Genomic DNA, 13,842 nt, shown 5'->3' with positions numbered 1-13,842 from the left:
ACCAGTTGACAAAGCGGAAGTTTCATTTTCTTTTTTTTTCTGCCATGGCTTCCAGGTTTAGCATTACTACTTCCAAAGGAGTTGTTTTATAATCACTATATTCATTAATGTTTTCCTCAATATTAAATTAATGTGCTCGTGTGATTATTTTATATTACACCAGTTGTTCATAGCCTTTCATATCGGTAAGAATAATCAAGTCGAAGCTTTATAATACCAAAACAAGTTCATCCTTTCAGATTTTATCTGTAGAATAATACTTAATGCAATCTGTGTTTAGTTCGCAATACAAAGAAGTATACAACCATTTGGACAATGTCATAATGTAAATTTGTCAAAACTGAACGGTTTAAATTTCGTTGTTATCGCATAATATCAATTGTGTAAAATATGTACCGTTGAATAGATAGTTCATGTTTTACAAAACAAAATTTCCGTGAACTCGACATATTAATACAACTAACAATAAATTTAAGATATAATTATCAAGCAAAAACAAAACATAACACTAAAAAGCCCAAAAATGTACATTTGTGCACTTAATCATGAGACAGTGTTTGATAGAAACGATGCTTTAACAAATTGTAGTTCGTGTGATCATACGCACCATATTTGCAATTTCATTGCAATAATACGTAACCGATATATTGAAAGATGTTAATAATCATTTGCAATATATGGCTTATTAAATTATCACACACGAACACTACCAAAACTGAAAATGTTAACGAGTCAAAAAAGCTATCTTCGTAACAGTAAAAATTGACGACTGAAATGTCAGAAAATTATTAGAACATATGAGCTTTACAAACAATTAAAATATATACATTGGGTAATCAACAACATCAATCACACTAAAAATCCCGAAAATGTGCATTTTGCACTTAATCATGAGACAGTCTTTCATAGAAACGATGCTTAAACAAATTGTAGTTCGTGTGATCATACACACCATAATTGCAATTTCATTGTAATAATACGTAACCGACACATTGAAAGATGTAAATAATCATTTGCAATATATTGCTTATTAAATTATCACACACGAACACTAACAAAACTGAAAATGTTAACGAGTCAAAAAAGCTATCTTCGTAACAGAAAAAATTGACGACTGAAATGTCAGAAAATTATTAGAAAATATGGGCTTTACAAACAATTAAAATCTATACATTGGGTTATCAACAACATCAATAAAAGAATGGATATTGGACTACATAAAATCACAGGAACTGCACACAAAAAACAGCACACAATTCACTTCTTCATTTTTATCAAGAAAAAGTTAAAGTGGTATATAATACAAGAAAACTATTTTAATGTTGATTGTTAATGTCTGTTTTAATTAATCTATCGTATGCTGTTGTTTTACGCAGTATACATGATCTCCCGAATGTTCTTGTATTGAAGCGACTCTCTTAAAACATCGCCATGAGCACACAGGACACAATCGTTGACAGGCATGCTGCAACACCAGCGGCTCCTGTCAAACAAACATGTGTTGTGTAATATAATAACAAACAGTATTGTTGATTTACATTTAATTTCGTTGGAACACACTGTCAAAATGATAAGGAGCATAGTTTGAAAACATAAAGCTGTGTAACGATATTTTAAAAACATTTATATTTATACTATACTACTATGACTAGACTACTATAATTATACTGTTTCAGATTTATTGTAGAAATTTACTATTTCTCTGTTGCGCGATTAAACACATTTTGCACTTGTATGTATGTTGTTTAATGTTAATTCTTATAATGCTCGAATATTTGTTTAAAATACATTTCCTCCACCGAGATAATAAATAATTATCTTAGATCGTTTTGTAATTAATTAGTCCATACACGCAATTTAAATTGTTATAATTCTACCAAAGTTGTTGCACATTTTTTTGCAAAATTAATTATATTATATTATACATATGTCAATTATCTATACGTTTAACGTTACAAACTTACAATAATATTTATTAATACTACTATTAATTCATTTTAACTGCAAGTGCGGCATTGAACGCGTGATTCGTAGCCGTTGTGTTTTAGCCAAGAATTCCTCTCATAATACAAACCAACATTCAATTTATGCAGCAAAAGAGTTAGTTTACCGCTGCTGCAAAGATTTTTGTTGGTGGTTGTGTAGCCCGAGCTGCATACGCATTTGTTGCTCACGCAGTTAGCCGACGTGGTACACTTTGTACTCGTATCGCCACTACAATTACCGTCCACCCCTTAAAAGCAGAAACACATGCCATGAATATGTTTGTAATGTGTATTTACTAGCAGTTCTCAGTAGAATATTCTAAACAAAGACAAGTTCTATACTAAACGCATTCGAATCAGTTCTACGAACATGTTGACTCACCTACTGCGCAAATCTTTGGTGCAGCATTCAGGTCACATACAGCATCAGTTGTAGTTACCGTGTCACAATCAGTGGTTTCTGTACAAGCTGTGCCTAGGTCTTAAATATTTATTAAACATTAGTTATTGTTTTTAATTTAGTACAAAGGAATAATACAATACAAGAAACATTATACGGCTAAAAAATCTTATACAACCACGATAGTCTTTAAAATTTATTAAAGGCAAATGGTGTTATGCCTATTCAATACAGAACAACATCACAAAATAATATATGCAAAATCACAGAGCATGAATCATCGTCTTGGAACAGTCACTGCAAAGCATGTGGGGTTTAAACCGGCTAAATGTATCGTCGAATCTCAAACTCAGACCAGTAATTGTCACTAGCATACAAGCGGAAATAAAAATTAACCCAATTACATTGTTTTTCAAATTAAAAAGAACTACCATATAAGTTAAATCGATTTCATAGCAATTCTATTAGTTGACGGTTTAACTGGCAAAAAAGCAACATCGATAGAAAGACAGGCATACAATTTATTCAAGACGTGTAAATAGTAAATCGTCTAATAACATATATTTTCACAAAATATGACAACATGATAAGGCATTAATATGTCCGTATTTTGTGGATAAAATCAACATTATAAGAACTTGTTAGGCAAGATGGATTGATGTATATACAAAAACAAGTATTATTGTTTGATAAAAAAGGATCGTATGGTTCAGGCTTTAGATCAGCATTATTCCTATTCAGACCAAACCGTAATGATGAAAAACCACAATCGATTTAATAGTTAGGATATGTTTACCATCACGGCATTATTGTTATAATTTCATCATAATAATAATTATTAAATGCCTGACATCCACATTATTGACTTAATTGAAATATCTGCATATGATACATTTCTTATAATGGTAATGAATTGCATTGCATATAGATGCCATTTTTCGCATTGGGATCAACATACAGTCCAACCCCTACTTCCGGTCACTGCTTATCGCCCCGTGTAGGCGGCCGGTCTGTGCCGCGACCGTCGATAAACACTATATAATACACCCCTCTTTAGCGGTAACCCCGTTTCTACGGCCAGCGGCCAGCAATTTTGCATCCCAAATGTTAAATTCCCCCCATATGAGTGGTCACGCTTGAGTAAGTCAGTCATGCACACTGGCAAAATTACACCGACGCAACGGCGAAAAAAATCGCATTGGGATCAACATACAGTCCAACCCCTACTTCCGGTCACTGCTAATCGCCGGTCGCCCCGTGTAGGCGGCCGGTCTGTGCCGCGACCGTCGATAAACACTATATAATACACCCCTCTTTAGCGGTAACCCCGTTTCTACGGCCAGCGGTCAGCAATTTTGCATCCCAAATGTTAAATTCCCCCCATATGAGTGGTCACGCGCGAGTAAGTCAGTCATGTACACTGGCAAAATTACACCGACGCAACGGCGAAAAAAATCGATATGTGCTTCCAGTATGCGGTTTAGGCTCTGCAGTACTGAAGCGTGATGTGTGATAAACATTTTGACAGCCAGTTTGCAAATTGCAATTAATTAGTGGCAGATTATCGGGTTATCGGGTTAAAAGCAATATGCGACCGTTTGATCTTTTTGTATCCGCACATGCGAATATCATCTATTAGTACTGGAAAAGAGATTCTTAATTTATAATTGATTATTTGTAGCTGTTGAATCATACTATTTCAAGCACACATTTATGACAATTATCGGCTAATTAAAAGTTAAAAAGAACAACGCAACTTTTAACCGAAATCAACTGCTCTTCATGTTCTCTGTGCTACAAAGTTTTTATCCACAAATCAATACACGCACGCATGGGTATGACGTGCCATTGTACATTGGTGCATAATTTTCGCGCGCTTTTGTCGGGACAAAGGAAATACATGAGGACATTTTTGATGCTCGAATTTGTAAACGTCTCGTTAACATAAATCAATCGGGAGTGTGTTTCAGATTACAAATTATGATTCTCATTTTGGAATTTAACAAAACATTTATATTTGTTTGATATTTACAATGATTTCAATATTAATTTTGATAAAACTATTTACGCGGCGAAATAAATGTTTTTATAATATTATGCATGAAAAGCACGATTACCAGTAGGATTACACCTGGTTGCTATTATGAGTCTCTTAAGTAGCTGGCCACGATTTTATCGTGGAGGAGATCACTGTCGGGACCAATTCGTGCGGTAGGTATTACAAAGACATAAAACTGCAATAAACCAATTAAATTATCGATTGATAGTGACACGGGAGTTATTGACGCATAACTGATTCACAACTGTTCCCATCTTAAGTGCATTGGGGCCATACAACACGCATTTTGTAAACAACGAATCATGAGAATGATTCTTTTTCATTGACTTGATTCTGATGAAGATGATATTGATGATGATTAGAAAGATGAATAGAATATTTTTTGAATGAAAATGTTGTTTTATAGCTGACTTTAGAAAGGAAGAAATAAAATTATTTTAAGACTATACATTGTTTAGTGCATGTACACATATTTACCATTTTGTTTATACAAAAATTGAACAGTTGGCCATGCACTCATCAACTCTAGACTCCCTATGACCCAACCCCCTCTTAAAAGGCCACCCAGCTTAGGCAGCCAATTTGCCCATTTCCCTTGACTGGCTGCTTGAGAGGGGTTGGACTGTATATTAAAATGTTTATTTTTATCACGTTTAATGTTTAAAAAATTATAAAGTTTAGTCAGCATATTTATTATATGATATGAATACGATCGCTATCATTTTTCTTAAGTTTGTTACATGTTTATTGATGTTTAATTTAAAATTAGTTATAGCTTCGCGCATTATTAAATCCGGCAAACACATTGATAGTTTCTATACTGAAACTGTAACAATAAAAATATACTTCACAACATAATCAACAAAGCAGGAGATTCATTTGGATAAATGTTATTTACCTTAAACCATTGATAATATAATTATAATATTAAAATCAAATTATACTTTAAAAAGTTTAAAATTAAACCATATCTAAAACAGGCTTTAATTGTTATTATTTCGAAGATTTAATCTACTTGCTCGCTTTGCACGCCGTTCCTTGCTTGGTGTAGCCTGATTTACAGGTGCATGTTTTAGATCCAACGTTTCCAGTGCATTCGGAGTTAGGATTGGTTGTCGTGTCGCAATCAGCGTTGGCTGTACAGGGTGTGTCAAGGTCTAAAATAGTTATACTAAATTAGTTATTGCTTTAAATATAGCCATTTGCTACATGTCGGTTATCATCGCATCATATCATAATACCAGCACATTTGGTTTTGTTTAACCCGTGTGTATAGTTATCAGAGATCAAGTCAAAACAATAATACTATGGTAATAATTCATAACAAGTCTACATAAAATACTTATATCTTTATCATTATGCATAAGTTTATCAATCGGTGTATTTCGCAAAACGTTTATGGCTAATGTACTTGCCTGCTTTGCAAGCCGTTCCGTGCTTGGTGTAGCCTGATTTGCAGGTGCAGGTTTGAGATCCGGCAGGTCCAGTGCATTCGGAGTTAGGATTTGTTGTCGTGGCGCAATCGCCGTTGGCTGTGCAGGTTGAGCCCAGGTCTGAAATAGTGATTCCCGATTAGTTATTGTTCTTAATGTATAAGCATCTACTTACATACCTTTACATGGTTTCGAAGATAATGCAACGTCTTAATTCATTTAATAATTTGAATAACAGTGAATCGTTACAAATGATACATTACGAAATACCAATGTGCATCTAAATATCAGGTGAATAAAACGTTTGCATCGAAATAGTTGAAACTTTTTCGTCACGGATTTTGTGTGTATGTGGGGGGATAGATGTGGTAAAAGTTTAAAATAATCTTGAATATTCTTAAAACATTTAAGTACGGTTTGCAATTGTACATAATAATATATTAACACAAATCGCGAATTTAATTTTGAAACGGACACATGTTGGTATGTATTGATTGAAGTGTTTTCGGTGATATTTGTTAAAGAAAAAGTCTATTGTTTATATACATACCGCCTTAAGTATTATATGTCTATACGGATTTTCAAATCTTATCCCGAGCATTGATTAATAACAATAGTCAACTTTTCAATATTCAATTATTGTATATATACGAGATTTTACAGTTTGTTGGATTCGGAGCATATTTCTTTGTTCATTAAAATCGCTTTAATGATTAAAACTTATGAACTTTTAGTCAATATATTTTTTTTATATAAATATTATCGTGATCACTATTTTTGTCATTACTTAGATATTTATATTTTATGTAAAATGACTAACCTACAAAATAGTTGGTTCATAACAGGAATTTTATTATTTAACTATTAAATAATACAATACAGGAAAGCACACACAAATACACAAACCCGCGTATTGTTTCATTGAACAAATGTACTGACTTTTAAACGTTGACAGCATACTCATCATCACAATATCAAATCAAGATGTATATCAGCTTTAAAGACGGGATTATTCGAAACACGTTTATAATTGTCAACATGTATATGACTTAATCTACTTGCCCGCTATGCACGCCGTTTCGTCCTTGGTGTAGCCTGATTTACAAGTGCATGTTTTGGATCCAACGTTTCCATTGCATTCCGAGTAAGGATTGGTTGTCGTGTCGCAATCATCGTTGGCTGTACATGGTGTGTCAAGGTCTGAAATAGTTATACTAAATTAGTTATTGCTTTAAATATATCCACTTGCGACACGTTTGTTATCATCAAATCATATACAAAATAAATGTACGATAATAATTTTAATTTGAGTTATTTATCATACTTGTACGAGAAACTATGCTCAATATTGCATTTTTTAGCATGTTGTTAACTTATAAACGGACTAACGTAATCTATTTCTATAAGATTTCCCAAGTTAGAAACAATCGCATTTGTTAATTTAGATAATCAATAATTGTATAGGCTGTTAGACATATTAGAATGTTTTGTAATATATTAAAATGTGTATTATAATCACGTTTTATTTTTTTAAACGTAATAAACTTTAGTCATTATATTAATTATTCGATATTAATACGATCGATATCTTTTTTCTTAAATGTGTTACATGTTTATTTATGTTTAATTCAAAGTTATTTATAGCTTCGCGCATTATTAAATCCGGAAAAAACACATTGCCTTTTTTCTATACTGCACATGTTACACTAAAAATATACTTCACAGCATAACCAAAAAAATGGGCGATTCCATTGGATAAATGTCATTGACCATAAACCATTGACAATAAAATAACAATATTAAAATCAAATCATAATTCATAAGGTTTAATATTAAACCATATCGAAAACAGCCTTAAATTGTTATTATTTCGACGACTGAATCTACTTGCTCGCTTTGCACGCCGTTCCTTGCTTGGTGTAGCCTGATTTACAGGTGCATGTTTTAGATCCAACGTTTCTAGTGCATTCGGCGTTAGGATTGGTTGTCGTGTCGCAATCAGCGTTGGCTGTACATGTTGTGCCCAGGTCTAGAATAATTATACTAAATTAGTTATTGCTTTAAATATAGCCACTTGCGACACGTTTGTTATCATCCCATCATATCATAATACCATCACATTTGTTTTTTTCAACGCGTGTGTATAGTTATCAGAGATCAACTCAAAACAATAATACTATGGTAATAATTCATAATAAGTCTACATATGATACATAGGTCATTATCATTATGCATAAGTTTATCAATCGGTGTATTTCGCAAAACGTCTATGGTCAATGTACTTGCCTGCTTTGCAAACCGTGCCTTGCTTGGTGTAGCCTGATTTGCAGGTGCAGGTTTGAGATCCGGCTGTTTCAGTGCATTCGGAGTTAGGATTTGTTGTCGTGTCGCAATTGCCGTCGTGTCTGCATGTTGAGCCAAGGTCTGAAATAGTGATTCCCGATTAGTTATTGTTCTTAATGTATAAGCATCTAATTACATACCTTCCCAAGGTTTCGAAGATAATGCAACGTCATAATTCATATAATAATTTGAACTATGGTGTATCGTTAAAAATGATAAATTACGAAATACCAATGTGCATCTAAATGTCAGGTGGATAGAACGTTGGCATCGGAAAAGTTGTAACTGTTTCGTCACGGATTTTGTGTGTAGTGTGGGGAAATAGATGTGGTCAAATTTTAAAATAATCTTGCATATTCTTAAAACATTTTAGTAATGTTTCAAAATTGTACCGAATATTATATTAAACAATTCGTGACTTTCATATTAAAATGTACTCATGTGGGTATGCATTGATTCAAGTGTTTTCGGTGATAATTGTGAAAGAAAAAGTCTATTGTTTATATGCATACCGCCTTAAGTATTATATGTCTATGAGGATTGCTAAATCAAATCACGAGCATTCATTAATTACAATCGTCAACTATTTAATATTCATTTATTGTATGCATACAAGAATTTACATGTTTTTTGGATTCTGAACATATTTCTTTGTTAATTAAAATCGCTTTTTTTAATTAAAACTCATGAACGTTTAGTCAATATATTTTTTATATATAAATATTATCATGGTCAATGTTTTTTGTCAATACTGAGATATTTATATTTAATTTAAAATGGCTAACCAATAAAATAGTTTGTTTTAACAGGAATTTGATTATGTAACTATTTAAGCAATGCAATACAGGAAAGCATACACAAAAACACAAAACCCGCTTAATGTTTCGTTGAAAAAATGTACTGATTTTAAAACGTTGCCAGCATACTCATAATCATAATATCAAACCATGATGTATTTCACCTTTAAGGACGGGATTATTCGAAACAAGTATATAATTGTCAACATGTGTTTGACTGAATCTACTTGCTCGCTTTGCACTCCGTTCCTTGCTTGATGTAGCCTGATTTACAGGTGCATGTTTTTGATCCAACGTTTCCAGCGCATTCTGAGTAAGGATTGGATACCAGGTCACAATCATCGTTGGCTGAACATGTTGTGCCTAGGTCTAAGATATTCAATCAAAATGTGTTATTGCTCTAAATATATGGCCATCTTCATAAAAACGTTAACTTGATTACGACAATAATCAACGTTATCGTTAATTTAATGGCATTGTATCTTTCAAAATGATACCATCTTAAAAAACCTTTGTACTTCAACTTTTAGGTTTGCAACTGACACGTTGTAACTGTTTTTGCAAGCATTTTTGGGTAGATGTTTCATAGCTGTGATGAGAGTATAATTTAATTCTACAAATTCTTAAAACATTTGGACACTGTTAAAGGGACATTAATTTATTTCTTAAAGTGTTGGGTTGAATCTCGTAGGTTAAAAATAACGTATAATAATAACGTTGTTATACAAGTGTTTCCGTTTTTAAATTCTTAAAGCAAAATGTCAATCCCTGATTAATAAAAAATACATGTACGATTTTTATTGTATTTTGAGTTATTTATCATACTTGTACAAGAAACTATGCTGAAATATGTTTCCATAAAAAATTCCAAATTAGAAACAATCGCATGTGTTAATTTAGATAATCAAAAATTGTATAAGCTGTTAGACATATGAGCATGTTTTGTAATATATTAAAATGTTTATAATTATCACGTTTAATGTTAAAACATAATACAGTTTAGTTATTATATTAATTATTCGATAGTTCTACGATCGCTATCATTTTTCTTAAATCCGGCAAAAACATATATAATTTTTATACTGCAACCGTTACACTAAATATATACTTCACAGCATAACCAAAAAAGCAGGGGGATTCCCTTGGATAAATGGCATTCATCTTAAACTATTGATAATATAATACAAATATTAAAATAAAATCATAATTCATAAAGTTTAATATTAAAACATATCAAAAACAGTCTGTAATTGTTATTATTTCGACGACTGAATCTATTTGCTCGCTTTGCACTCCATTCCTTGCTTGGTGTAGCCTGATTTACAGGTTCATTTGTGGATCCAACGTTTCCAGTGCATTCGGAGTCAGGATTTGTTGTCGTGTCGCAATCACCGTGGGCTTTACAGGGTGTATCAACGTACTAAATTAGTTATTGCTTTATATATAGCCACTTGCGACACGACGCGTTGGTTATCATCACATAATATCTTAATACCAGAATATTTGTTTTTGTTCGACCCGTGCGTATAGTTATCAGAGATCAACTCAAAACAATAATACTATGCTAATAATTCATAACAAGTCTACACATAATACTTATATCCTTATCATTATGCATACCTTTATCAATCGATATATTTTGCAAAACGTCTATGGCTAATGTACTTGCCTGCCTTGCAATCATCTACTCTCCAGATGTAGCCTGTGCCGCATTGACATTGAGATCTCACACCAATATAAACGCATATCGAGTTTGGATTGTCGGCGGTACAATCTGTTTTATCTACGCATGTTCCTCCAAGTGCTACAACGTCAATATAAACTAGTTATACGAAAACGATTTAATATTATCTTTAAGTTCACACAATCGGAACTGAAATCAAAGTTATTACAGAAATAAACACATTTTAAATGTAAATATCGGCTGTAACACATGCTATGGGCTTTAGCATAAATATACACAAACAATTGTGCTTTAAATCAACAAGTTATTTTAAAACAAAAAACTGTAGATCCGTACGAAATATATATGCATTGATGTCTGACAATAAAACAAATTCATAGTCAGAGTATATTCACAATTAGTGCATTGTTCATGACCTCGAATTACAAACAATAGATCTTTTTTATTTATAAAATTTAGTTTTCAAAAAGCCTTAGATAATGTTATAAAATACACATGAATTGATAGCAATTTTCAACTATCAACAGCAATCCGTATTGAGAAACCAATCCCTAATGCAACATTTAATACTTGTTGCACCCTTTTGAACATATACAAAGAATAACGAGGGCAATACAACAAAAACGTACACAGAGAAGATGTAGTTAACAGTTTAAGTTGTAAAAAGTAAACAAAAAACAATGGATGACTGAATTATTGCAAAAGACACACTGACGACAAAGAAATAATCTAACCGACTCCATTAGTCGTCCTCAATACATTCACCAAGAGAATGGCGGCAACAACGATCATGGAACGCAACTGAAATGAGTTCAATAGTTGTATGTCAAAACATTTATATAATACTAGTTTTCATATCTGGACCTTTCAAATAAACTTGTTTAATTTGGGTGTATTTTTGAAAACAAAGTACTGATCAATCATTTGCATCAATGGTATTTGCACTATTTCTTAAACACTAGATAAAACGGTGTGTATTTGATTATAATTTCCACACCGACGACTTTTTTTTTAGTAAACAGGTACTTCAATAAAAGGCCAACGTGCTAAATGGGTGTATGTTATAGGAACGTCAATGTTAATATTCGACTTAAAAAATGAATTCAAAACCAATATGTATTAGCGATCTTAGCCCTGTTATTCGTCACACGTGTTTATATCTGAAACCTATGTTAGCACATGTTGTTTCGACCAGTCAGACTAATTTTGAAATGAAATCTATATAAACCAATTGTAATATGACGTTTACTGGATTTAGGTTCTCTTCCGAAGACAAAGAACCTTTAACAACTTAACAAAGGCGAACATATTAGGTGGCATTGTTCAATTGAAAACGGGTTGTTACTTTAGTTATGAACACACACTAGAGTTTTAAACCAGACAATCGCACAAAAGGTCACATGTTTTGTTGTGAGAATCTAACGTTTCATCCAATTCGCAACCTCAGCGTCTTTTATTAATGATACCAGGCAAATAATACTTGAATATAATGCCATTATTTAATCCATCTTGTCACATTTTAAAACATAACATGATGAGCATAACATGGTTGATGATGTTTCCAGAAACAGAATGTGTACTATTTACAAATCAAACTCTAAGCGTAAGCAACGTGGGAATAAATAACTTACGCAAACTTAAGCCGAACAGTTTTCAATTCAACACTAATCAACACATCGCGAAGCGTTTTTATAAAAAAAAATACCCACCATATCTTGAATTGTAATCAACAGAAACAATCACAATGATGGTTTGATGGAAATATTATATCCTGTTTGAACCAGTACAATTTAAAACAAAACAGAACAGCTCATATAATAAGAACGAGTCGGCGTACCGAATAAAACATCAATTAAATTAACAGCGACAAATGCTGATTTGGATATACTAGATGATTGTACATATATACAGTCAATACATAGTTAGCATCATATCTTAAACTTAGGAAAGAGTTATGTGCAATGACACATCGTTGTCCAGATCTTGTAATATATTAAAACCGTTATAACATTCGCTTAAGCTGAAGCGCGAACATCGGCAGTGTTAGCCATATACTAAGGTAATATAAATAATGATGAAAAGACAGTTTAGTTTTGTCTTTTCTTCCTCACTTGATCCCATAATAGTGTTGCAATCTTTCAAAAATACGGAACTATTAAACATATTATTTGATTACAGGTTGCATAATAACATGTTTACACACATCCTTATAGCTTAAAAATATAACATAGCAAAACAGATAATAAAAATCACTTTACACATGTAGGCAAGAAACTTAGAATATATAATGAACATACCATGTTTTATTGTTTTAAGCATTGGATTTTAGTTAAAATTGAGGTAAGCGTTTCGTTGATTATACTAAATTAAGTTTTTTATGACTCCTTCGCTCTCGTATGGTATGAAATATGTTTCTCGTGTAAAGCAATTCCATTAAAACTATGGATTTTAATGACGACAAGTCGGACGTGCAGTTTATTTTTGTTTAAGCATCGATAGAATCCAAAAGAATTTCGGATTTTTTGTTTGTTTGTCATGCATAATTTAAATTTCCATAGGAATGAAAGTAAGGTTTTGTTAATCATGTTTTGGGTCAGAATGATAAGCATTTGATACAAATGATATTTAAGAAGTAATCGACGTGTAAGGTTATTTCGGTAATAATCAATAGTTTGGAATACCGATGCGTAGTAATTAAACCACAAGGGCGTAGCCAGAGTGGTTTTGTAACAAGCAACAGAACGACATACCGTTAGTTATTACCGCAATAACCAGCGCTTACCTGTCGAATATTTTGATTCCAACACGATTTCATTTATAAGTTATCCGTGATTCAAATGTTATAAACACTTGAGTAAGGCCTGTCATTTAAACTGCAATTAACTGCAATTAATACACAGCCTGCCGACATTTTAATTTTTTACTGTACTAATAATCGATTGAACGTTGCATTTCAAACTACAAAATGTACATATACAGTTCAGTATTTTGTTAACATCAAAGAATCATAAGAAACGCGACTTGAATATCAAACAGTAATTATCACGCCGTTGTGAGTATTATGCCACACGGTGACGGCTTCAGTTATACCACTTAGCAGGTATTTAGATGTTAAAAAAAAGGTAAATTTTCGTCTCATTT

At 32.4% G+C, this 13,842-nt stretch overlaps 1 protein-coding gene across 1 annotated transcript; it reads right to left on the bottom strand.

Moving 5' to 3' along the window:
• Positions 1–1,418: 1,418 nt before the first annotated feature.
• LOC127872560 (adhesion G protein-coupled receptor E2-like) lies at positions 1,419–9,359 on the bottom strand. Its single transcript, XM_052415886.1, has 6 exons — positions 9,245–9,359; positions 8,164–8,301; positions 6,940–7,077; positions 5,860–5,997; positions 2,368–2,466; positions 1,419–1,483 (listed from the first exon to the last, which is right to left on the bottom strand). Exons 1-6 carry the CDS (start codon positions 9,357–9,359, stop codon positions 1,419–1,421), a joined length of 693 nt encoding a protein of 230 aa, XP_052271846.1.
• Between the last annotated feature and the right edge of the window lie 4,483 nt (positions 9,360–13,842).

Source organism: Dreissena polymorpha, chromosome 3 (assembly GCF_020536995.1).
Source record: "Dreissena polymorpha isolate Duluth1 chromosome 3, UMN_Dpol_1.0, whole genome shotgun sequence".
NCBI classification, from domain to species: Eukaryota; Metazoa; Mollusca; class Bivalvia; order Myida; family Dreissenidae; genus Dreissena; species Dreissena polymorpha.
This window is presented reverse-complemented; position numbering and strand designations above follow the sequence as displayed.

Coding starts and splice junctions, on each gene's coding strand:
- LOC127872560 (XM_052415886.1), bottom strand. CDS start 9,359: ATGATTGTGACCTGGTATCCAATCCTTACTCAGAATGCGCTGGAAACG. Junction 7,078..8,163: donor AGGCACGGTTTGCAAAGCAG/GCAAGTACATTG, acceptor TAACTATTTCAG/ACCTTGACACACCATGTACA. Junction 2,467..5,859: donor CGGAACGGCTTGCAAAGCAG/GCAAGTACATTA, acceptor TAAATATTTAAG/ACCTAGGCACAGCTTGTACA.